Below are 22130 nucleotides of genomic sequence, written 5' to 3' on the forward strand. Positions count from 1 at the left end.
ACTCCACAAGCACTCAATTCCCGTGTTTTGCCAGTCCTCTCAACAACCGATGGACGCAAAAGCACATAACCACAGAACAGCATAACAGCAATAACAGTCACGAAAACCATTGCAGCGGTTTCAATTTGAATTGGCGTGGCGGCTTTGTGGTTGCGAATTAAGAAACGAGGTGGTGCACCAGTCGGCTGTTCGTAAAAAGTTGCGTACATTTTTGCTGAACGGATGTTTGATGCGGAACTTGTTAATGATATTTTTAAACAACACATTGTAAGCGAACTGTGTTGGCTCTTTGAGTCACGGAATGAATGTTTTGTATTCTATACCAAAAGTAACTTTTCGCTTGCGCCGTTTGGTGGACTTAATGGTCGAAAACCAGAGTTACTCAATATAGACAGTTGCGAAACTCCGCTTCAGAATCCGGGCGGCGCTAGCCCCCCCACTCCGTGGAAGCTGAGGGGCAAGTCAACGCGCGCGGCACCTGGGAGATGAAAACGGAACTTCGCTAAACTATTATTATTCAAAATTCTTTTGTAAAATAAAGATTGCTTTTTGAATTAAAACACAATAATTACGTAAAATTTACTTGTGTTTTTGCGGATTTCTTTTTTATGACTTACGGCAGCAGCCGCAAGCACTTGAGTACTGCTTCAACGTCCTGCCGACAGACGACAGGCTAGTCAACTTGCCCCGTGCTTGCCCCGGCGCAGGGGGGCAACCGAAGACCGGCTTTCGATACATGGGGCCTATGGGGAGTTTCGCAACTGTCTATATCCAGTAACTCTGGTCGAAAACTGCGTTGTAGGTTGGTCACGTGGGGCGTCGATTTTTACGCCGCCTATAGGGAAACCAGGGAACGTCCAAGCACGACAAAAAACAAAAAAGAAAGAAAGAAGGTGCGCAGTGCCAACCATGGAGGAAAGAAAAGTTTGTGCCAACGTTACGTCGCCTCCTTGAGTCATGGAGTTGAGGTGACCGGTAAAAAGCGCAAAGGCTCATGGGTGCATTGTCTGCTCCTGCGGAGTCCCGCCACTTCCGGTTCGAAAGCTCTTCTCTGGTCTCCCGTAGGCCGGCGGCTTTCACGCGAACGTGTGCTGGTTGTTTGTCTTTTTTCATCGGAAACAAAAACGCTTATGCCTCGCGCATTCTCAATGAATAACATCTCCCGTAGGCCGGCGGCTTTCACGCGAACGTGTGCTGGTTGTTTGTCTTTTTTCATCGGAAACAAAAACGCTTATGCCTCGCGCATTCTCAATGAATAACAACGACGAATTCTACTAGGGGCTCCTCTGAAAGGTAAGCACTCTGGGACGAATAAACAACACGCACACGCGCGCGTAAAAGCCATCGGCGTACGGGAGGCCAGGCGAGATCTCGAACCGGAAGTGGCAAGAGCAGACGACGCACCCATGAGCCTTTGCGCTTTTTCGTGGCGTCGTACTTATTTTTTTTTTTGTGTCTTTGTTTGGAATGTGGCACTGGCGAAGCCTAGTAACGTTGGGCGAAGCTGTCGTCGCCGCTTGACCTGACCTTGCTGACCCTGCCCTACACGAATTCAGCGCTTTGCGTCTGACGAAACCGAAAAATCATCCTGTCGAACCGAGAATATATTACCAAGGTGGAAATTTTTCGTTAATAAAGAAGATGACCGTGATAAGCTTTGATTTTAGTCGCCAGCCAATCACACGCGGCTTTCTTTTTACAAACTTTCAAATAAATAATGAATGCAGCCAGTTTAGGTACTGGTCCAGCGGCATTGCCTCTCTGCGTGGTTGAAATCACGTTCGCGTCGAGAGAAGTGTTCCCTATGCGTGCCATTCACGCCAGCCAGCCAGCAGGACATCAGTGAGCGGAGGAGCTGCTGCCGAGGAGCATGGCGATGCCGGCCGGCGTGCTCCGTGCGGTGCCTCTGTGGCTGTCGCTGTCGCTGGTGTGTGGCGACGCACCGCGAGTGGACCGGAAGGGGTACATTGTCTACTGCCCCTGCATGGGTACGTTAACACTCGCCAAGCTACTGGACCCGACGTCAGGGCAGCGTCGCCAGTGCTCCGCGTTCCTGGGGAATCTGCGGTTGCGCAGGCCGAGTTTGGTTGTAATGCGACGTTCTCACTGCCGAAGCTGTGGAGCTCCAAGAGTACTCGCGAAGGGCAGCCACAGGATCAGCGTGCCTTGCACTGCGTCCCGACTACACTGACTGTAAATGTCGATGATCTCGCCACATTTCGGTACAAGGCTACTCAGCTGTCAGAGTACGCGCGTGGCTATACTCTTACAGCTACGCGCTACCGCTGTCAGCGCTGTGAACGGAGTATTGCCGTACTTTTTCTCTCATGAGACGTCACCGTGGCGCTCCGATTCAATGTCTGCTTTCGCGCGGGGTAGTCGCGCTTGGTTTTACCGGTACAAAACTTGAATTTGGTCCTTCTTATAGCCAGTCCACCTCCGGTGTGATTGTGCGTGCATTTTTTAAACTTTAGTGACACCCCTACACGCCTTCTCCAATGCCTCACGTGGGTATCTGCCACAAAAGGAAAACGATGGCATGCGTGATAGTACAGCGCGTTTGTTCCTCATAAGCTTTGTGAGGTTAGGCTGGTGTGGGTTCCAGGACATGCTGGAATCTCATACAATGAAGTGGCAGATCAATTAGCCAGTATGTCTCTTGGTGGCCCCGTGGTCGTGCTATGTCCAAATGATAGCTTTCTGTTGGGGGCGAGATTTAGACGTTTACAACTACTCCAGACTTATCGGCAAGACGCCCTTCTTTCTTGTAGGGATTATAGCCACCTTCATCGTGTATGGAAGCGTGTATGGAAGCCGATGTTTTGTGAATCAAGGCTATGAGAAATAGCAATGACTAAACTTCGATGCAAAATTCCCCCATTAAATTTTGATCTTTATAAATCTGGTCGCGTTGTTGCAGGGCACAGATGGCAGCTCTGCCACCTTGTGCAACATCAGCTTGAATTTTGGGGTCAACTGTGTGGCCACGTGCCCAGGGAGGTGCCCTAAGGGTCTCTGAGCATGCTCCAGTGGAGCTCTGCGCACTGGGGAGAGGTAAAGCTTTATTTATAGGCCCATAGAACCGCCGCGACGTCATACTTTATCCGAGATGTGCGGGCTCCCCAGGGCCTATTCCCAGAGGTTGGGGGAGGGGGAAGGGGGGCATGGGGAAGCTGGACACCCGCAAAGGGAGCAGTAGTGGGTGTCCAGAGCCCCACATGCTGAGGAATTAGGGGAGGCGAAAATGTGGTGGTGTGTGGACCAGTGGGGTGCGATGGAGGAAAGTCTGTGCTCGCAGAATCCGCCACATGTGAACTGCAGAGGGGGTGAGGGAGGGGTCGGGGGTAGGCACAGTTTGTCGGAGAAAGTGGTGGTGCAGGGTAATGGCCCTGTAAGTTAAAAGGGGTTTAGGGGCCCCGTGGGTAGCTGTGAAAGAAGTGGGAGCCCGGAGAGTCCAAGCTGAAGGGTCCGGAACAGCCACTTTGCAGTTTACCAAGGGCTTTGCTCAGCTAGAGAAGCAGGTGATGTGGGGGGATGAGGGCGTGAACCTGCCAGCTGTGTTAGATCAGTTTTTGCATACTTCGTCGGAATTTTCAAGGAGCCGAAGCTCTAAAAATACTGAAATGATGCGAAATTTAAGCTGCTTAGCTGATTTTGCTGACGGTCATATGAGGGCAGAATTTTGAAACTTCAGGTCGCAGACAGGTGTCTGAACAAGGAATAGTTAGCGGCTTCAAAGAACAAATACCTTTAATTTGACAACTTTAACCCTTAACGAAAATAAAAAAGCTGTGGTCATTAGATTTTTATTATGTTGCACCAATTTACTTATTATTAGAATGTTTTCAATTTTATGTGCGTGGGCTACTTGGTGGGGGTACTGGGGCCCCTTGGGCTATGAGTCTCATCATTGAATGAAGACAGTGAATTGATCAATTTTTTGCTGACGGGCTTTTTTTTTATCATAGTCCTGAAATTGTGCAGTTGATGCCAGACACACCGAAGGAAACCCTCACAGTCATTATAAGTTGCATAAACAGTGTTTTTCTTTTTTTGGTACAAATGCACAACTCAATGGCAAAGAACAATCCTGAAGTGATTTTTCACCAAGTCGACCGACCTAATTGAGACCATCTGACCAAACAGTTTTACCAACCGTCCTTTGCGAAAATCCCAACATTCGGGCGTAAAAATCCTATTTAATGTCCCTACAAAACTTAAGAAATTTCCCTATACATCCTATGCCAAATAAAGAAAAGAGTAAGTGTGAAATAGAAAAATTTTCCATTAAAAAATGGCTAGTTATTTTGTTGGTTGCGTTCAGTGGTAAAAAACAATGCAGGGAATGGTTTGCTTTTATTACAAAAAAAAAAAGCTTTTACTTTCTCGCAATCTTGCTTATTTACTCCAACTGGTATCTCTTTTACAGGCAGCGTTGATGTGCAGCGTTGATGTGCAGCATTGATGTGCAGCGTATGCGCAGTTGCAGTAAATTTTTCGCATTGCAATTTTGTAGATGTCTTTACGGTGAAGCTGTTAGCCTCAAGTTGGTTGGAAAATTATGTGCCGTCAGCAAGAAACCCAGGCAGGACCCAGCAGTTCTCACCTAAGACGCAGAGTGCAAGCATCAGGCTAGTCAGGCATACAGCATAGAGCTCGGTATTCGTTTAAAAAACCCACAAGGCAAGCATTGAAACCGCATTATGGATGATAAGGCACCTATGAACAATGGGACCCCCCACACACACACTATGTGTTTCTTGTCAAGATTATGTTTAAAGGCTAGGCAGGGCTAGTGTCACTAAATAGAGAAGTTCTTGCCCAAGACGCTGAGCGCATGTGTCAGGCTAGGCAGGACCTAGCATTTGTCGCCAGAGAAGGCGATCACAAGCAACAAGCCCACCGAAATGACGAGAAACATTGCATACCCTCTGCCATCAGCATTTGAGTGGTTTACAACAACGTCGGTGGACATCCACATTCGTAGGGTGGGAGGGCGACTACTTTCTTTTTTTTTTTTTGTGCTTGCTTTTTTGGTGAAAGCACACGTGGTTTGCTAACATAACAAACTCAAGGGAAGCACAGGGCCATACAGTAGAGTGGTACACTCATCATTGCACTGCTATCAGCTTTGGCAGGAATCGATCAAGCTACCCAGACAAGGGTGGCATGCAAGTCACTGGGATGTAGGGGTACTATACTTTGACCACTTTTTTAGAAGCAGTCATTAACAGTACACGCATGTGCTGCTGTACTTTTTATGATGCTTATGACTGAGTGGTGTTTTAGGACAGTTTGCATGCCATGCTTTAACTAAGGGAGCCTCCATAAAAGGGGTCATACAAAAAAATTACACCATCTTCCCGTAGGGGAACCCTGAGTAGTATGCAAAGCAGCCATGGGGTCGACTCAAGTACCCATTAGTTTTCAGTTCGTCGTTTCCGTTAGCTTGAGGTACGTAGCTATACCGTTATGAACTGAAAAAAACAATGTAGTTGTGCTAAGGCATCTCTTTATAGTGCTTGCTAGTTGAGGTTCATGTTTCCTAAAAAGCACATGCTCCTCGATACCTTCTGCGTGGATTTATTTTACATTAACATACTCCTGCCTCGGTGCTTTTTCAGAAAAATGCTTTGAGAAGCTCCACAAGCCCTGTTTCACAATACATTTGCAATTTATGGGGTCACAAACGGTACTGCAGGAAAGTGCAGTGGGATTTATTGTTTTCACACTTCTGGCATTTTTTGTGTTAATGAGCAACTGCTAATGCTGTCAGTGGTAGGGTATTATGAATTCATTCATTCAAGCAGAAATGCCGCCGCGTTTACCACAGCAACAAGAGCGGCAAGCACGTGCCGATCTCGAAGCAACTCCTGGCGCGAGCTCTGAGGCTTGCCACGAAGGGCCCCACCAGCATCGGCGCGAACGCTCGAGGAAAAACATCCCCCTCGCGAGGGGCACGATCAAATGCAGAGCATTTCCGCGGGGGGTGCGCCTGCAAGTCGTATGGATTACGTATTGGTTGTTGTTGTAATTGTTGTCTTCCAGCGTAGACATTGTCGATGAAGTCGCTGGTGAAACGTGAAACGTGCCGTCATCCCCCTGCCGCGGTTATGACGCAACACAATCCAACACAATCCACTTTAATCCAATCCAAATCCAAACCAAGCCAATCCAATCCAATGCCCCTCGCGAGAGAGTGTTATAGCGCCAAAATTGCGCCACCACACGAACGCGTGATGTTGACGTCACGATCACGCCACAGATGTTAGCGACCGGAGCACGCGCAAACGACATATGTGGTTTAAACGCGAACCGACCGCGGCGAGAAAGCGCGATGCAAGCGCCCCCACCTGTTCTTGCGTGCGAACCGACTGTTGATCAGCGCGAACCGACCGCGGCGAGAGAGCGCGATGCGAGCGCCCCCACCTGTTCTTGCGTGCGAACCGACTGTTGATCAGCGCGAACCCAACGCGGCGAGAGAGGGTGTTGCGCACGTCCCCACCTGTTGTGCGCCCGAACCGAATGCGGCGAGAGAGGGCGTTGCGAGCGGAGAGAAGGCGAGGAGGACGCGGGGGAGAGGGCGCACCTGTGGCCGACGGTTGAATGAGTCAAGGATATAAGGCGTGTTCGTAACCTTCCTTTGTGTGTCGGCTTTGTGGGGCAGTGGGTAGAGTACCATGTACCTTGCGTTCGGCCCGCAGAGTCGTTGGTTCGAAACGTGGCGCCGGAAAGTATTATTTTTTTTTATATAGTGTAGGGGGAGCGATGCGGACTACGGACGCCAACGCGGGTGACATCGTGAGTTACTGAAATGCTCTGCATTTAAAAGTGTGTTGGTGCGGGTATTCTTTCCATATACCGTTATATTTACCATTTGGTTTCCATAGTAACTACCACACTTCTCACTTACCGGAACTACGAAAGGGGAAATTGCGTTGAGCCCATGGCTGTTTCGCATACTACTGAGGGTTCCGCTTCGGGAAGATGGTGTAATTTTATTAGATGCGACGGGGCTATGTCCCTCCCTTGTCGTTGTTGTGCCGTCCACACCCCACTGCGCATGCTCGGCTTGCTGAACGCCCGGTGGTGTCTTACCCTTTAATGGCTCCTGGAGCGACAGTGTTACTGGTGCCTTCCTGGGCCGGCCCGAGATGAGCCGAGCATGCGCAGTGGGGGTGGGGACGATGCCACAACAAGGGAGGGACATAGCCCCGACCATGAGATGCTGGAGCGACAGTGTTGCCAATGTCTTCCTGGGCCGGCGGATGGACGGACGACAGACGACGGAGCCGAGAGCAAGAGATGCTTTGCATCTAAAACAAAGTTGCGCCATTTTAGCAAAAAGGTGCAGGTTTGGCAAATTTTAGGAGTCGCTGTAGTTTTGAGTAAAAAGTGCCGGGAATCTCCATGTAAGCAAAAATATTACCGAACGTATCTACCATTAAGAACAACACTGCTGGGAAGCAGCTTTGTATTTCTGAGAACTCGGCATAAATAAGGTTGACACCCAGGAGGTGTAGGTTCATCTGACTCTCTGCTATGGTGTGCCTCATAGACATGATTCAGTGCATCAAGCCCCAGTGTGAACGGGAACTTTGGTATCTTAATATACTACTGCAGTGTATTGTTTTTGGTGCGGTCACGACTGCGATAGCTGTAGCGGAGAGTGAGCCGGGAATCGAATTTACGCAGAGCAACCGATCCACCAGGGTGCCACAAAAGTCACGTGGGAAGAGCATCATGGAAAGAGGGTGCTGGCATTGCTTAAAAGAACTAGGGTCCTCCCATGTGGCTAGCATTGAGGGAGCAGTTTTGTCCTCTGGGTGCAGGGCGCTTTGGGAACCAGGCAGACCAGTTCCTCGGGGCACTGGCTTTCAGCAAGGCGCTGGACCGGACGCTGGTGCTGCCGCCCTGGGTCGAGTACCGGATGGGTGAGCCGCGCTCGGTGCAGGTGCCCTTCGACACCTACTTCCGGGTGGAGACCGTGGCCAGGTACCACCGGGTCCTCACCATGGAGCACTTCATGGACCGGCTGGCACCTACTGTCTGGCCGGTGGGAAACCGGACAGGTGAGCCAGAGGAGAACCCTAGTGCAAACGCGCTCATTTAGTGGAAGGTTAGCTGCCGGAGGTGAGACAAAGTTGAGTGGATGGCGTACGGCACGATGCAAGAGGAATTTTCGTGCCACATTTAGGGTCACTACAGTTCAAGTGCAAACTGTGGTTTGAGAATCCTTGAGAGCAGTTTTGCTACATCTCATGCCAGGCATGACATGATAGAAAGAAATAGCACAAGCGTAACCAAGGAGGTGTTCATTCTGTTTGTTCTTAAAAACAGAAAGAAAGCGGAGGCTGGAAGCTGTTGATTTTTATTTGGAGTGTAACACTCACTAAAAAACATGGTCACAACTAGGTAGACACAAAGTTATATCTCAAGTGTGGGCCTGCCGAGTGGTTTTTTTGTTCTTATAGGTGTCCAAATACTTGAAACAGCACTTCACGAATAGTGCTGATTCAGTTTGCTGCACACTTCTGCAGTTTCAAATCAGAAAATTTCCCATAAGCATGCACAAACCTTATCGATGTCACAACGTGATCTTTTGTGGTGACTTTACCACACGGCACTGTGCGGAGAAGGCAAGTGCATAAAAGACATTCTGAGCTCTGTCATCCCGGTGTGATGATGTGTTGACAGAATACAGGACACGGCATTGGTCAGGCTTGTCTGTTTACAAGGCAGCAGGGAGCTCCTTACCAATTGATCATCAGCAGAACCACATGAGTGGACTTAAAGCACCCATACCTTGCTCTGTACGATGCCGTATGCTTTTTTCCCATACCGTCCTGCAAAATTATGTGCCGGGAAGCATTGAAACAGTTCACCAGCTTATTGAATAGCGAGCCTGCAGATTTTGCACAATTTTTGGCCACCTAATAAGCAGGACCTGAAACATCAGTGTGGCCATCTTAGGCAGAAATTAAAGCACCACCAAATGGGAAACAAGATTGAGGTTACAGACAACATGATTGTTTTGTACAAAACAAGTGATTTATTTTGTATGTGTCGTTTTCAACCCACATCTTGTTTCGCGTTCGGTGGTGCTTTAATTTGTGCTCAAGGTTATACAAACTATTTCCCTTGAGAGCAAGTGGTTGCTAAGTCTGTCTTCAAAATCAGCAAGTTGTCAGAAAGCCATATTTAGATGGAACTACATTGCAAAACCACGTTTGTCTGGAAAACAGCCTTGTTAGCCAAACAGACATGGGTGATGGTGAAACAGCTTCATGGTGCGCTGAACTGCTTTCAGGAGAGCAACTTCTCAGAGGGAACTTCTGAATGGAACTGATGCCCATCTCCTCCAAGGCTTGTGCAATCAAGGCGTGACAGCCGTAAAATGCGTCACTATCAAATAGGATGGAAAGAAACTCTAGTCGAGTCCCGGCGAAGTCCCCGTAGAAACAATGCATTAGAAACCTCGGTTATCTGACGCCATTTCATGCCTGGCCCGCTTTATCCGACAACTCATGCTAAAGGCGAGACCGACCGGCAGGCGGACAAAATGCAAGTTTTGCGGGCCTGTTCCGCGGACCTTGAGCCTGCTCAAGGGGTTCCCTCGCGCATAGCCTTTTCAGTTCTCTCCCCTCCAGCAGCCGCCTGCCCCTGTGCACAATCGCTCTCCCACTCTCCCCGCTGGCGTCTCCTCTTGTTGCGCAGCGCTCACGGGGGCAGTGTGCATTTCTCCTCCCGTTTGGCAATGAATCGTCGGCGAGGTTGCACTGATGGGCTTGGGCTCGCCCAGATGTTGGTCGCGATCGTGTGTGCTCCTGCTTGCACTTGCTCGCGGTAATTGCCGCACTGGACTGCGGTACAAAGCTGGTTGTAGTACAGCGGGATCGGCACCTGCACTGCACTATTCTTCTTCAACTTACGTTTTTTTTCAGCGATTCGGGTTTCCCAGCCCTGCAAAGCATTTGTTTGTAGTTTACATTGAAGTTTCTTGCCGATCTGTAATGCGAAACTGCATCTGTAGGCGTAATTGTTCCGATTTTACGACTCCCGCATTTTGCGACGCTTTTTCACGGTCGCGAGAAAGTCGTATAATGCGGGGTTCTTAGAACTGTAACTCAACTTAGCAAGCTGGTTTGCGAACGGGTTCAGTATGAGATTAAGTTGAACAGGAACTGAATTGTAATGAAGTGACACCTTAAGTAGAGCCGTAACCGAACTGGTATTTTGACACACTGGCCCCATTAGCGAGAGAAGGGGTCACTAGAGCGTGGCAAGCAGTGCAGGATGCTGGTGGTGCAGGTTATGTCAGCGCCAAATAAAGCTGATCACACGATGCGAGGCCAGCAGTAGAAGGGCGTTTCCCCTGCCCCTTTTGGCGCAGTGTTCTGTTACCAGGCACGGACGTCTGGCCAGGGCTGCCAAGCCAAGGAAGGCAACCCGTTTGGGCCCTTCTGGGACACCTTCGGGGTGGAGTTTGACGCGTCCGAGTTCTACGCGCCCCTGCAGTACGACATCCACCACAGGGACATGGCACGCCGCTGGAGGGACACGTGAGTCGCCATTCCACTGGCCGCCACACAAGCGAGCTTCTTTTGTGTTTGTGAGTCTTGGCTCGGGGTGTCTGCTGATGCATATGGCTGGACGTGCCCGATATTGGGGGATACCCCAAGCAGGACACTACATTGCAGATGCGCGACATATCCTTGCTTTGTGGCGCTGCACAGGGCAAGGCATTTGAAGCACGTGAGAAATGTTGTTCTTCGCCGGCCTCTGGGAAAGGTGAATTGTGTCTGCTGTTCGTAGGCTTGCAGTTGCCCAGCTCTGCACAGTGCAAACGAACTGCACTGCTTGTAGAACAAAGGTATGCGGGCCCGTATGCACAGCCAAAGTCTAGTCAGGCCAAAATTGTTGTGTGGAAGCTGCCTGGTCTTGTTGAGCAACTGGTGAAAATAACTCGGTCATGGGGATTTTGGACATGACCCAGCCACAACTGATACACTTTTTGGTCTTGTCAAAAATAAGTCATGTCCGAGGATTGGCTACCTTGATTGGGGCAGCTTGAGCACGACTACATTATCAGGAAGAGAGACGTTTTTTTTTGCGCCTGGTGAAGTGGTTGCACTCAAGTTGCCCTGGTCTCTGGATAAGAAAACCCAGCTGTGTATGGACATGGTCCACGGTTTGCTTATTAAGTGGATCTTTTTTTCAACCTGTTGTGTACCTTTTTTGTCACCATGGGCCATAAAATTTTTTTTTTTTTCTTATGAGAGAAGCATGAGGAAGGAGTTCGCCCGACACCAAGGGGAGAAAGGCCTCTTGCCCTTTGACCACCCGTCACCGAAGAAGGGAGAAGGGCAGGAAAGCCGTCACCCTGAGACAAGGATGCCAGGGCATGCTTTTGAAATTTTCGAGTAGTGCTATCAATCAAATACTACGATATTTGTTTCAATATTTGTAAATTCTGAATTTTCACACAGATTTTTGCTCTCGAAGCTAATACGAAGCTAATAATGATTTTGTTCGAATAGTTGTGAATCGGAGTGAATATTTGCAGGTGATTTCTGATAAGAAAAGTGGAACTACAATTTCTGAAGCACGCTTGAGTAGCTAGCCTGAAGAAAAATAAAAAGCTCGTGTAAAAGGATTTGCAAACTTCTTATGTGGCATAAACACATGGAAGCTATCTTGCTGCTGCTCTTGGCTTTATTGATATCGGATTTTACATGGAGGCAGCCTTCTCCTCTTGTAGTGACTTCAACCACAAGTGCTTCAGTGTATTAGTGTAATCAGAGTGTAGCTATATATTTTGACTATCTATATGATTAGCACACTTCTTTTATGAGCTAGAACTGTAAATGCGAGTTTCATGGAGCTTCATGGCAGCTCAAAAAAAAAAAAAAAAACAGAAAGGCCAGCGTATGGGCAACGCAAGGTGTGAAAAATTAGCTTGATTCATAAAGCATCCTCTGCATGCCTTCGTGACGTGATGGTATCATCTCCACTTTGCGCTTGCTTGCGGCTCCCTTTCTCAGTACTAATAACTTATGAACTTTGCTTTTAAAAAGCAGTTGGGCCGTGCATATGCACATATTTTTACGCAACGATAAGAACCTAAAATATGGGTACGGAGAAGGGCATGTCATGCCTAACATAAATCTATGAAAAGATTTAAGACAAAAATCAGAGCAAGTGCATAACAAACCCAAATGCATTATGACAAATGTGCATGGCTGGTCCAGCTTTGCGTGTGCCGCAGTGTCAACACCTGCTCGTCGAGGGCGCTTCATCTGGGAGCTTCATAATAAGAGCTAGAGACTAGACAAATTTATTGCTTTTCTTTTTTCTTATGTCTCATTTAGAAAAAGAAAAACAGGAACAGTACAGGTTTTAATAAACAAAATCAGTTTGTGCATCATTTGATCAGAAAATTTGCGACTCGGGGACTATGACAGTATGAAGCCGGGCTTTCTTGTTTAGAGGGCGTTGATTGGGGCAGTTCAAGTGGGGCACGTTTGCAGGATGCGAAAAAAGAAGCAGGGCGGCAGAGTTGGCCTCGTGCCAAGGAGACAAGAGGTGCTGCCCAAAAGCGCCTTCTTGCGCCGGGTAGCTCCGACCCAGGTGTTCAGATTGCCTTGGTGGAATGAGCTGCCATCGTTGCCACAGACTTCAAACCTACGGCCACCACGCTTCCCGCTGTCACTCAATGAAAGTCTTTCTTTCATTGGATTGCATGTCAAATTGCATGGACCACTACGTCGCTTCCAGTTAACTGAAAATTCCACTTGGAACGACTTGAAATTACCAAGAGTCAACTTCCATGCTAGTTGATTCAAAACCGTACAGAATATTGCATTATTCGCTTCGCTGTTGGAAAGTTCCAAATAATCACACGGTGTTAGTTATAATTAGTTCTGTCAATGACACTGTTACTAATAAGAGAAATGTACGCCGAGGAGATGTTAATTTGTAGTGGGAAGCAGCCCGCAAGTCAAGGTCACAGAGTGAATGGAGGCAACGCTGAGGGGTGTTGGGCGTGCTAGGCATAGCCGGAGGAGTATGGCAGACTGATTGATTACAAGGGGAAATGAGGGCAGCATCATATTGGTGGTGCTCGTCAGGCTGAGCCATTGAGCAGTGAGCATCGTCCACTAACCGCCGTGCAGGTACCCGAGCGAGCGCTTCCCAGTGCTGGCGTTTGTGGGCGCCCCGGCCAACTTCCCCGTGCAGCAGGAGAACCTGGCCCTGCAGGCGCACCTTAGCTGGAGCGACGCGGTGCTCAACCGGGCACGACACTTTATCCGCACCAACCTGCGCGCCCCCTTCGTCGGCATACACCTGCGCAACGGCATCGACTGGGTACGTCCCACTGGACTGTGCCGGTCTGGCACGGAACAGGGAAAACATCTCGCCAGGTAGTACCGCTACGTGAGGCTCTCCCAGCCTTCACCAGCCACCCACCCTGGTGGGGTGTTCGGGTGCCAGGGACCCGTCGGTCCACACCTGCACTGCAGCCTGACAGCGTTTGGCTTGGCCTGGCTAGGTTAGCTGAACCGTGCTACTTAACAATCTCAGGTGGTAAATGGGATATTGCAGGGAGGTTCGAAGAACAGTTAGTTGTTGATTAGTGGGCATTAGGTTTGATCAGTGGGCAGTAGTGTTGATCAGTTAGCACTACCGAGGGCATCAAGATTGGTACGGTGGCATTCTTTATCCACAAAGAGATAGCGGGGAAGAATTGTACAGCAGTAGGTTGTGGGCGTGCAAAGTAGAAGGTATGAGTTAAAACCTATGCACCTAACTACGAGGGCGAGGCTGTCTCTACAAAGAGGCAGAATCAGTAGTGAAGAAGGTAAGCACGATATTGGGATGGGAGACTTTAGCACACAGGTTGTGGGAAACTGTGGAAGGAAGAGTTGGATTTTTTGGAGCGAAGTAACCTGAGGATAGGGAACTGATTCGTTTAGAAACAGGAAATGGACGTGGAAAAGCCCAGTGGTATAACACATGGTCTCAGTTCTTCGCCTGTTGAGAGATTTGTTCATTGGAGCAGTTCAAAACTTCTCTCGCAATAGAAATTTTATGGGCAAATAAAATCTGGTGCTGCTCTAGAGGAGTTGTGGGCATTTGACGAATAAAAAAAGACCGTAAAAATGACAAACCCCAGTTTTTCGGACACTGAGGTGCTAGGCGAGGGGGAGAATGAAGCCAGATTTCAAGAGAGCCTGAAGAAGGAAAGCCAACTTGCAGCCGCCATGAGGCAACAATGCTGTGGAGTTTCAAGCAACATTGCAGAACAAAGTGTAGATTTAGCAGCAGCTGTGCAAGCAGCAACTGATGGAGAAATGCAAAAATATGAAAGTGTCAAAACTGAATTGGTGCAACTGGCCAAATTGATTGTCAAAAGCAAGAAGAGTGACTTTCATGCCTACAACAAGTCAAAGATGGAGGAAACATTAAAAGGACCCTGCAACTCTGCCGACAAACGCTTTCACTCTTTCCGTTGTGCCTGAAAGCACAGAGTGGCGCCGAGTGATTTGCTCACTGCAGCCAGTTCGCCTTCCAGTTTCTGTTTTGCACTTTCTGCAAATTTCTTTAACGTGGCTATTGAACTTGTTGATTGCTGCAACTGAATGGGGGCCAGCCAATACTTGTGAAATCACTAAAATGATGTCATTCGAGCGCGCAAACAACGCCAACACTGGGAAAGAGGGGAAAATCTTTTGAGAAAGTTTTTTAGTTATCTGGTGGGCGTAGAGCGGAAATTTTTGTCTGAGGTTCTTTGTGGTCCCCAGTCTATGTACTTGCTGTGCTTGTTTTTTATGTTCTGAAAGCATTTCAGAGTTTGAAAAAGTTGAAAAAAGTGTTGCAGGGCTCTTTTGAGCAGAGGCAGCAAAGCGGAAACTTGTTGTTAGCAGATATTTAGGGCAGTCACTCTATCAACTGAGCTAACCAGGAGGCTAGCTGTTTGTAGTGCGAGAGCAAATCGATCAATAACTCGAAGTGATGGACAGGTGTTAATCAACCAGATTTAGGGGAAATGCCCAAGTTGAAGGAAAATTCGTCCTTAACCGGGATGAATTTTCCTTCAACTACAAAGTTTCAAGAAAGCTGTTCAGCTTACCTTTGTAGCCTATATGGCTCCATCAAGGTGGATGTGAAATTTTCCTTCGCAGAAGCCTACTCCACCTTCGGGATTTGCTCTAAACCTGGTCGATTAGCATATATTGATTGGTGGTAACATAAGAAACAACCTGGATGAAGTGATGAAGTAGTGGAAAGGTTTCAATGCAGATTTGTATGCCAGTAACTTGAAGCCAGGAAATAGTAGTGAGCGGACTAGAGTGGTTCTTGAGGTTCTAGCAGCAACTAAAGACGAGGCAGAAAAGGCGCTGAAGGAAAAGAAAAGTGCAAAAACTGCAGGGGACGATGGAATAACTGCGGATATGCTAAAAGAGGGGGGAAATTTTGCACTAGGAAAGCTGGAAAGCTGGCAAAATTATTCTTAAAGTGTGTCCAGGCAGGGAAGGTACCACTGGCCTGGGAGAGTTGAAGTGTAGTTCTAATTTACAAGAAAGGTAATGACTAGGAGCTCAAGAATTACCCACCTATCAGCCTACTCCTTGTATGCAAGTTGTTTACGAAAATACTAGTTAACTGTCAAAGTGATGCCCTAGATTTCAAGCAACCGAGGGGACAGACTGGATGTAAAAAAGGCTTTTTAACACTAGATCACTTTTATGTGGTCAACCTGGCAATGGAAAAATGGGTATAATAAACCTCTTTATGTGACATTTATTGGCTACGAAAAAGCCTTTGATTCACTGGAAACCACTGCGCTGATGCAAGCATTGAGAGAACCCAGAGTAGAGGATGTGTGCATATAGCTTCTTGGGGGCATACAGGGTGTCCCAGCTATGATGCACCAATATTTTAAAAAAGAGCATTGGCGTTACTTTAAGAAAACCTAGTGCATAATGTTTCCTGTACAGTGGAGCAGATGACAAACAATTCTCCAGCGGCAGTCTGTGAAGCTCTATGTCTTCGCATCAAGGAACAAAATCATTGTCCTTCACGGCGAAGAATAGCCTTCTTATTGTCGTCTGAGGCAGGAGATGTGCAGTCTTCAGCTCAGGGGTCGGTATCGTTGCAGAAGCAGCATGACAAATTTCTCTTGTCTGAATGGTGGACGACAGATATGGTTGGAACTTGGTGTTTATTCGAAGCAGTATTGGGCTTGTGTTGTGGATCATGTCGCCTCATCGGCGCATTTCTCGCGGCTTTCAATATCGACATGCAGAAAACTAAGGAGGTTCTGCAAGAGCCCATCGGCTGAGTCCGTTCGTGAAGAAGCTGAGGGAGTTCTTTCAGGAGCTTTCTTTCAGTGGTAGTCCACTGTGATGTCGTGTGGGAATCTCTTCCGAAGAATGTCAGTGAGCATAGCTTGAGCGCAATGAGTGCTTTTCTCTGCTGGCGCTTTGTATCAGTAATGCTTGGGCATTGCAAACAGCCATCCTCTGTCTAGCAAGTTCTTCACGGAGGAACGATGCTGTAGCCCAGCGAGATCTGCAGTTTCCTAGTGGAAACCCCTGAGGGGAAGCAATGCGTGCTGATTGGCACCATGGCCCTTGACGGGCCTTGGACATGTCCATGCTGTGTCGCAGCTCCCCCTTGAAGAAGTCTCTCTTCGGGTCCCTCTGCTTCTCAACACATAGTGCAATACACAGCAGGTCCTGAAGGTGGTGTACGATGGGCGTGACTCGGTGGAGCTCGATAGCGCAAAGCAAAGAACTCTTGCACCGGTGCTCAGGCAGGTGTGGCTCCATTGAAGACTCGACGTTGTCCCAAAAGTCACTACCTACATCCTGTCAGATCAAACCGGTTTGCCCCTCTTGTACTCCCGCCCACGAGAAAAATCATCCAAGGGATGAACAATTAGTCCGCAATCTTGATATTTGGTTGTTTTGGTTGACATCAGTAATAGGTATTCACGTAACATCCATAGGATTCATAAACTTTCTTTTCCACCAGTGCCTCAATCTTTGTTGAATCGTGAGAAAAGCCAAATGTCGTCACAATGGCTCAGACAGAATTTTTATACTGGTATCTAGATAGTGAGACAGCAGCTTTTAATGAGCTCGGAGGAGGTAGTGCGCTCCTGTAGGAGGTGGAAAGGTTGCCTTCTGGGGCTTCCTTTGAATCTTGAGCCTTCGTGTATTGTGAGTTGTGTTCAGTGGTAGGCATCAGATGTATCAGCAATTTACAAGTTTGCTGCGCTGCATTTTGGTCTTGTGGTTGTTTTTCAGTTCGATGACGGTGTTGGCAAATTTCAATAGACCGGAGGTTTCAGGCCGACAATGCCTTCTCTGAGACAAACCCTGTTGTAGGTAACAATGTCTTCATAAGTAGGCTCCAGGCATGCCACACTTTCTGTGACGGCACTTTGCACTCGTGGTACTTTCGATTCGGCAGGGGCTGTTTGCGCTTCCCCAAGCTCCATGGACAATAACAAGTTCTTGTTGTCCCCTTTAATGGGCCAAGACATGTTTTCAACGAACGAGTATAAGAGTTCTCTTGAAGTCTCAAGAAAGATGGCTATATCAGAGAAGGATGTAGACTTCATTTTTATGGGTTGCTTGTTCTCGAGCACTTTATGCAATGGTTGAGGTAAGCGTTCGCTTTTAAAAAGCAGAGCGTGTAGTGATCTGCCTCCTCCATCTATGGCTCAATTTCCTCTTCTATCAAGTAAAAAATATTTGAATCTAGTTCGATAAGTTCATTTCTCATTTCATGCAGGTTTCTTTTAAAAGTCAGCTTTCAGCTTTAGTACGTGGTGAGATTCTAAAATTAACAGTTGGTCGCTATTGGTCAAAATTCTCTTGAAATCGGTTTGGACATGCTTCCACAACGAACGCAAAGAGTCCAGCTCACCACCTCGATGTTTGGTAGTAATAGGGTTCGTCTCAAGCGTGGTGGACTGGATGGGACAGGGCATGTCTGTGTCGGTGCTGTGTTGGTCGGGGATGTCAATGCTTGGTGTCGGTCACATGTGGGTAACTCGGCGACCCTCGAAGAAGACAATAGATACGCCAGTAGATACAATAGAGCTGGCTCAGGGGGAGTCTGCGGCGAACGGTTCTGGGGCTCGCCAGCAGCCCTGGCATCCCAACCGCTCTCCCGTTGGTCTCCCTGGTCCCTTTCCCGGGATGGTCGGCCCCAAATGTTAAAGCCAGAGGAGACAGACAGATGGGGATGCCAGCTTTAATTGACACAGTTTGTACACGGTGATGATGGTGATGTTGATAGAACAAACACCCCACGAAGGATTCAACAGGGCTCTTTATACGGGCTGTGCAAGTGTTCCAAGCAAATAATCATTTTGTTGAAATATATATTTAGCCATTTCTAATATTAAAACTGAAATTACGATTTCTTGGGTGCACTTCAGTAATAGCTTGTGGAAAAAAAGTGGGGGAGGGCTAGTTTAAGAGTCTGAATAATTTTTTTTTATATAAAACAGATGCTATCAGGCTGCGTTTAGCTTTACTGGTCATTTGTATATTTCATGTGGAGGAAACATTTATTTCATGCGATGGACTCAAGGTGTAAATATTTAACAAGAGTGCGAAGCTGGGCGAGTCGGTAAGGATCGATGATTAAAACAGCGCAAGGGACAGCTTGCGCTTTTCTCGTCCTGTCCCTTGCACTGTTTTAATCATGTAAATATTTATAAAGTGTTAGTGTAATGCTATATCCCGGAAATCTATGATTAACTTCAATTCCTTTAGGCAAAAAGAAAAAAAAAACGCGTGGCAGTTCTGCGCAGGTTCACATCAGTGCTAGGAAGGAAACTCGGCACGTGGAGCAACACAGGGCATGAAAGATGGGCCTGATTGATGAAACCTTGCGACGGTTGCCTTATGGCAGGAGACTACCATCCAATCACTTTTCCTGGTGCTGCTACTCTCAACGCTTGGGCTGCAAATGTTCCTGCACACACTAGTATCTTTGAATATGGGTTCTGCTAAGCGCTTTTCATGCCCAATATCAATGTATCGGAAGAAGTCCACAATTGGCGTAAGTACGCAGCAGTAAATACGCATGGCCGGCAAACTACATTTGCCCGTGCTGCGGTGTTGACACCTTTTTGTCTGTGAAGTTTTATCTCACTGTAATGGAGCTGGACACTGTTTGTCACTTCTCCTTAGGTTGTCCTATGTAGAAAAAAAGTACATTGCAAGTCAAAAATATATGTAGCAATCCTGTGCATCATTTGATCAAGAAACTCAGGGGGGGGTCTAGGTCGGTAAGTGGCTAGGCTTTCTTATCTAGGCTACCGTAAACTAAAATGTTGAAATGGTGGCCAAGGGGCTCTGCCAAATTGAAGCCACAAGTCTGCTAGGGGTAGCGCTGCTTCTGAATGCTGGAGGGGAAGTAGTAGGGTGGACGCAGTCTCTGCCTGCCACATGACATTCATGGTTTCGCATCTTTATTTCCAAGTTCGTAAATGTGCACTGCATTACTCCGCTTGCGGTGATGGGCTTTCCCGCACTGCTCTGGTGACGTGCGGCCAAGCGGCAAGGGGAAGGCGATTTTGGGGGGCAGCGCCTCTTATATCTCCTTGCGCCAGCTCCGCCCTTGCGTTCCTCTCATAGCACAGAAAAATTTCATATGTCCCATAACGAGAAAAAACAAGCAGCATCAGCTTCAGCAAACTGGGGACTCGGGGACTGCGTCAGTACGCAGCTAGGCTTTCTTATCTAGAGAGTGTTGGCTAGGGCAGCTTGAGCGCAACCATGTTATCAGGATGTAAACAAAGGTCTTTTTTTTTTTAAGGGTTAAAAAACTGCGCATTAAACTTTGTAGGTACCAGTGGCAAGGAACCATTTTGAATGCCAATTTCAAGCACCAAAGTTTAATGAGCTGTAAAATTAGTTCCAAGCAGTGCATCAAGTAACCGATTCTCTTATTGCACTCACCAGGGTTCGTAGTGTCGGAAAATGTAAAGATTACAGTGCTATGACTAACACTATTTTGTCTATTGTTCCTCCAAAAATGACTAATTATTTCTAATTATCTCAGGAACTAATTGACCAACTGAAAAAATAATGCCATTTTTGAAATCAGTGGGGAAAAAGCAGCAAGGCTTACAAGTTTCACAGCATTTACTTGAAAATTTAAAGGAATAGTTTTCAGAGCCATGGCCCCCCCTTAAAAATGATTCACCAACTAGCCCAACAACACGCTGTACTGTCTTTGTTTCTCTGTTGCATCTCTTTTCGCGTCGTGGTAACATAGTGGCGCTCAAGCTGCCCTGGTCAACACCCTCTAGATAAGAAAGCCCAGCTCTGTGCTGACACAGTCCCCTGTTTGGTGAATTTGGCTTTTTTTTTTTGCCTGTTACCTTTGCTTTTTTTCTTTTTTTCATTAGGCTACACGAGAAAAATGATGAACTTGTCTAGCTTCGTGCTCCTAGGCACCATGGTAATGCTTTCTTGACAAGAAGGCATTGACAGTGTGGCACTCCAGAAGCTGCCCACCAGTGTTGCAAAATGGGCAGACCCTATTCCATTCCAGTTCCATTCCGAGAAATTGGAAGTTGCCTCAATTCCGTTCCATCCAATTATGCGGAATGCCAAAACTTTGCCTGTTCCCACTCCTTGAATGGCTGGGCAGGTCTGCCTCTTGGTGACTGTATTAAGCTACCAACGAACGCTACATAAAGCTGACTTAGCAGACGCATTGAGAATTGCAAAAAATATGCAAACATGTCGCCGAAATGGAAAGATGGTAGCAGTGTCGTGACAGATCTCGTGCAGAGCAACCGTCCGAGTTTCCAGGGGCAGTACTCCCGATACCTGTTATGGTACTATTTTCATGGTCAGCACGTTTTTGTGATTCACTCTTGCGTGGCACTAGAGAAAGCTACGAATCTGTGGCTGTCTGGTTGTTTTGTTTCCTAATGCAGACTGTCGCCTGCTGGGTATGTGCTTTGTGCATTATCACACCAGCTTCATTAGACTGCTGTGCCTAACTCAAAGCACGTCGTGCGTGCCTTGCTCACGTCTACAGGTGCCTTAAAGGAGCCATGAAAAGAAAATGCAAGTTGGTTTTATTCGAAAGATTTCGTGTTTTATAGTGCCCCCAGCGCTTGTCCGGATACAAACGGTGCTTTATTCACTGAGAAATTAAACAATTTAGGTTAAAATTTTGATTTTCCCGCTCAATCGTGCGTTTTCGTGGTCCCAAGTGACATCACAGGAACCGACCGCTCTGCAGCCTAGAGTACCTTCATTCACGCATCCGCCGTACAGGGTAGAGACACGTATACGCTGGCGCCGCCATGTTCGGTTGCTCGCTCGCCGCCGAAGCAAGTCGTGTCAAAACCGCGCTAAAATTATCGCCGCAACGCGGTTTACTGAAGAAGTTTGAATCATATTGTCTGTTTCGCATTGCTAGGTCTCGTGGGAAACGAAAAGAATAACGCGTTGAGCCCGTTGGCCCAATTGCGGCGGCACGGGACCGTTCAAAGGTTGTCTCCACCCTGTACAACGGTGTTGGTTTGTTCCCGCGTTTCTTTACGTTCCGTAACCTAGATGGCGCCACCATACCGTGGCAAGCGTTTGGTTTGTTTTTGCCCGCATTTAAACCTGGCTTGTTTTTGTTCTGGGAGAAAATATTCGTTCCCTGAAACAGTGCTCGCTCGACAAATGGGGTCACATAAGACACCGTTGCTTGCGTCAATCGGCCAGTGTCGTCTGTGACAACCCCAAGCCCCGTAGTGCTGTGCAGCTAAACCAAGCATGCTGTGCGCAGTACGAACAGCAGAACGCATCAGTACTTCTATGTTTACATGTGCTTTCGTAACTTCCACTGTTTGTCCCATCATTCTTATTGCTTTGTAAAGAATGTGCCCTAAATTTAAGCGCAAATCGCTCGTTTGTCTAGTTTGTAAGCTCTACCTAATTTGCGTCTGCTTCTGCCAGCCTCCGCCAATCGCAGAGCTTAGCTCATGTGACATCATAGGTTCTGTTGCGGGAAATGAGCTGGTGGGTCGCATGACCATTCCCGTTTTCCCTAATTATGTAGCGTATTTGAGCGAAGTTTACGTTAAAAGTGGT

At 47.6% G+C, this 22130-nt stretch overlaps 1 protein-coding gene across 2 annotated transcripts in view; it reads left to right on the plus strand.

Annotated features, from left to right (window-relative positions):
- The first annotated feature begins 1161 nt into the window (after window positions 1-1161).
- LOC144177279 (GDP-fucose protein O-fucosyltransferase 1-like) overlaps window positions 1162-22130 on the plus strand; it is a 52404-nt gene continuing 31435 nt past the window's right edge. The window contains exons 1-4 of one of the 2 annotated variants that reach the window (XM_077705256.1): window positions 1162-1293; window positions 7833-8072; window positions 10394-10562; window positions 13176-13368. In XM_077705256.1, coding sequence (XP_077561382.1) covers window positions 7931-8072; window positions 10394-10562; window positions 13176-13368 — 504 coding nt within the window. In that variant the 5' untranslated portion in view covers window positions 1162-1293; window positions 7833-7930. Of the gene's footprint in view, window positions 1294-1402; window positions 1989-7832; window positions 8073-10393; window positions 10563-13175; window positions 13369-22130 lie in introns of those variants that run through there. The other variant, XM_077705255.1, reaches the window with a different exon arrangement.

The sequence above is a fragment of the Haemaphysalis longicornis genome, unplaced genomic scaffold (assembly GCF_048455015.1).
Source record: "Haemaphysalis longicornis isolate Haplotype H1 unplaced genomic scaffold, Haemaphysalis longicornis Haplotype H1 scaffold_1, whole genome shotgun sequence".
NCBI lineage: Eukaryota > Metazoa > Arthropoda > Arachnida > Ixodida > Ixodidae > Haemaphysalis > Haemaphysalis longicornis.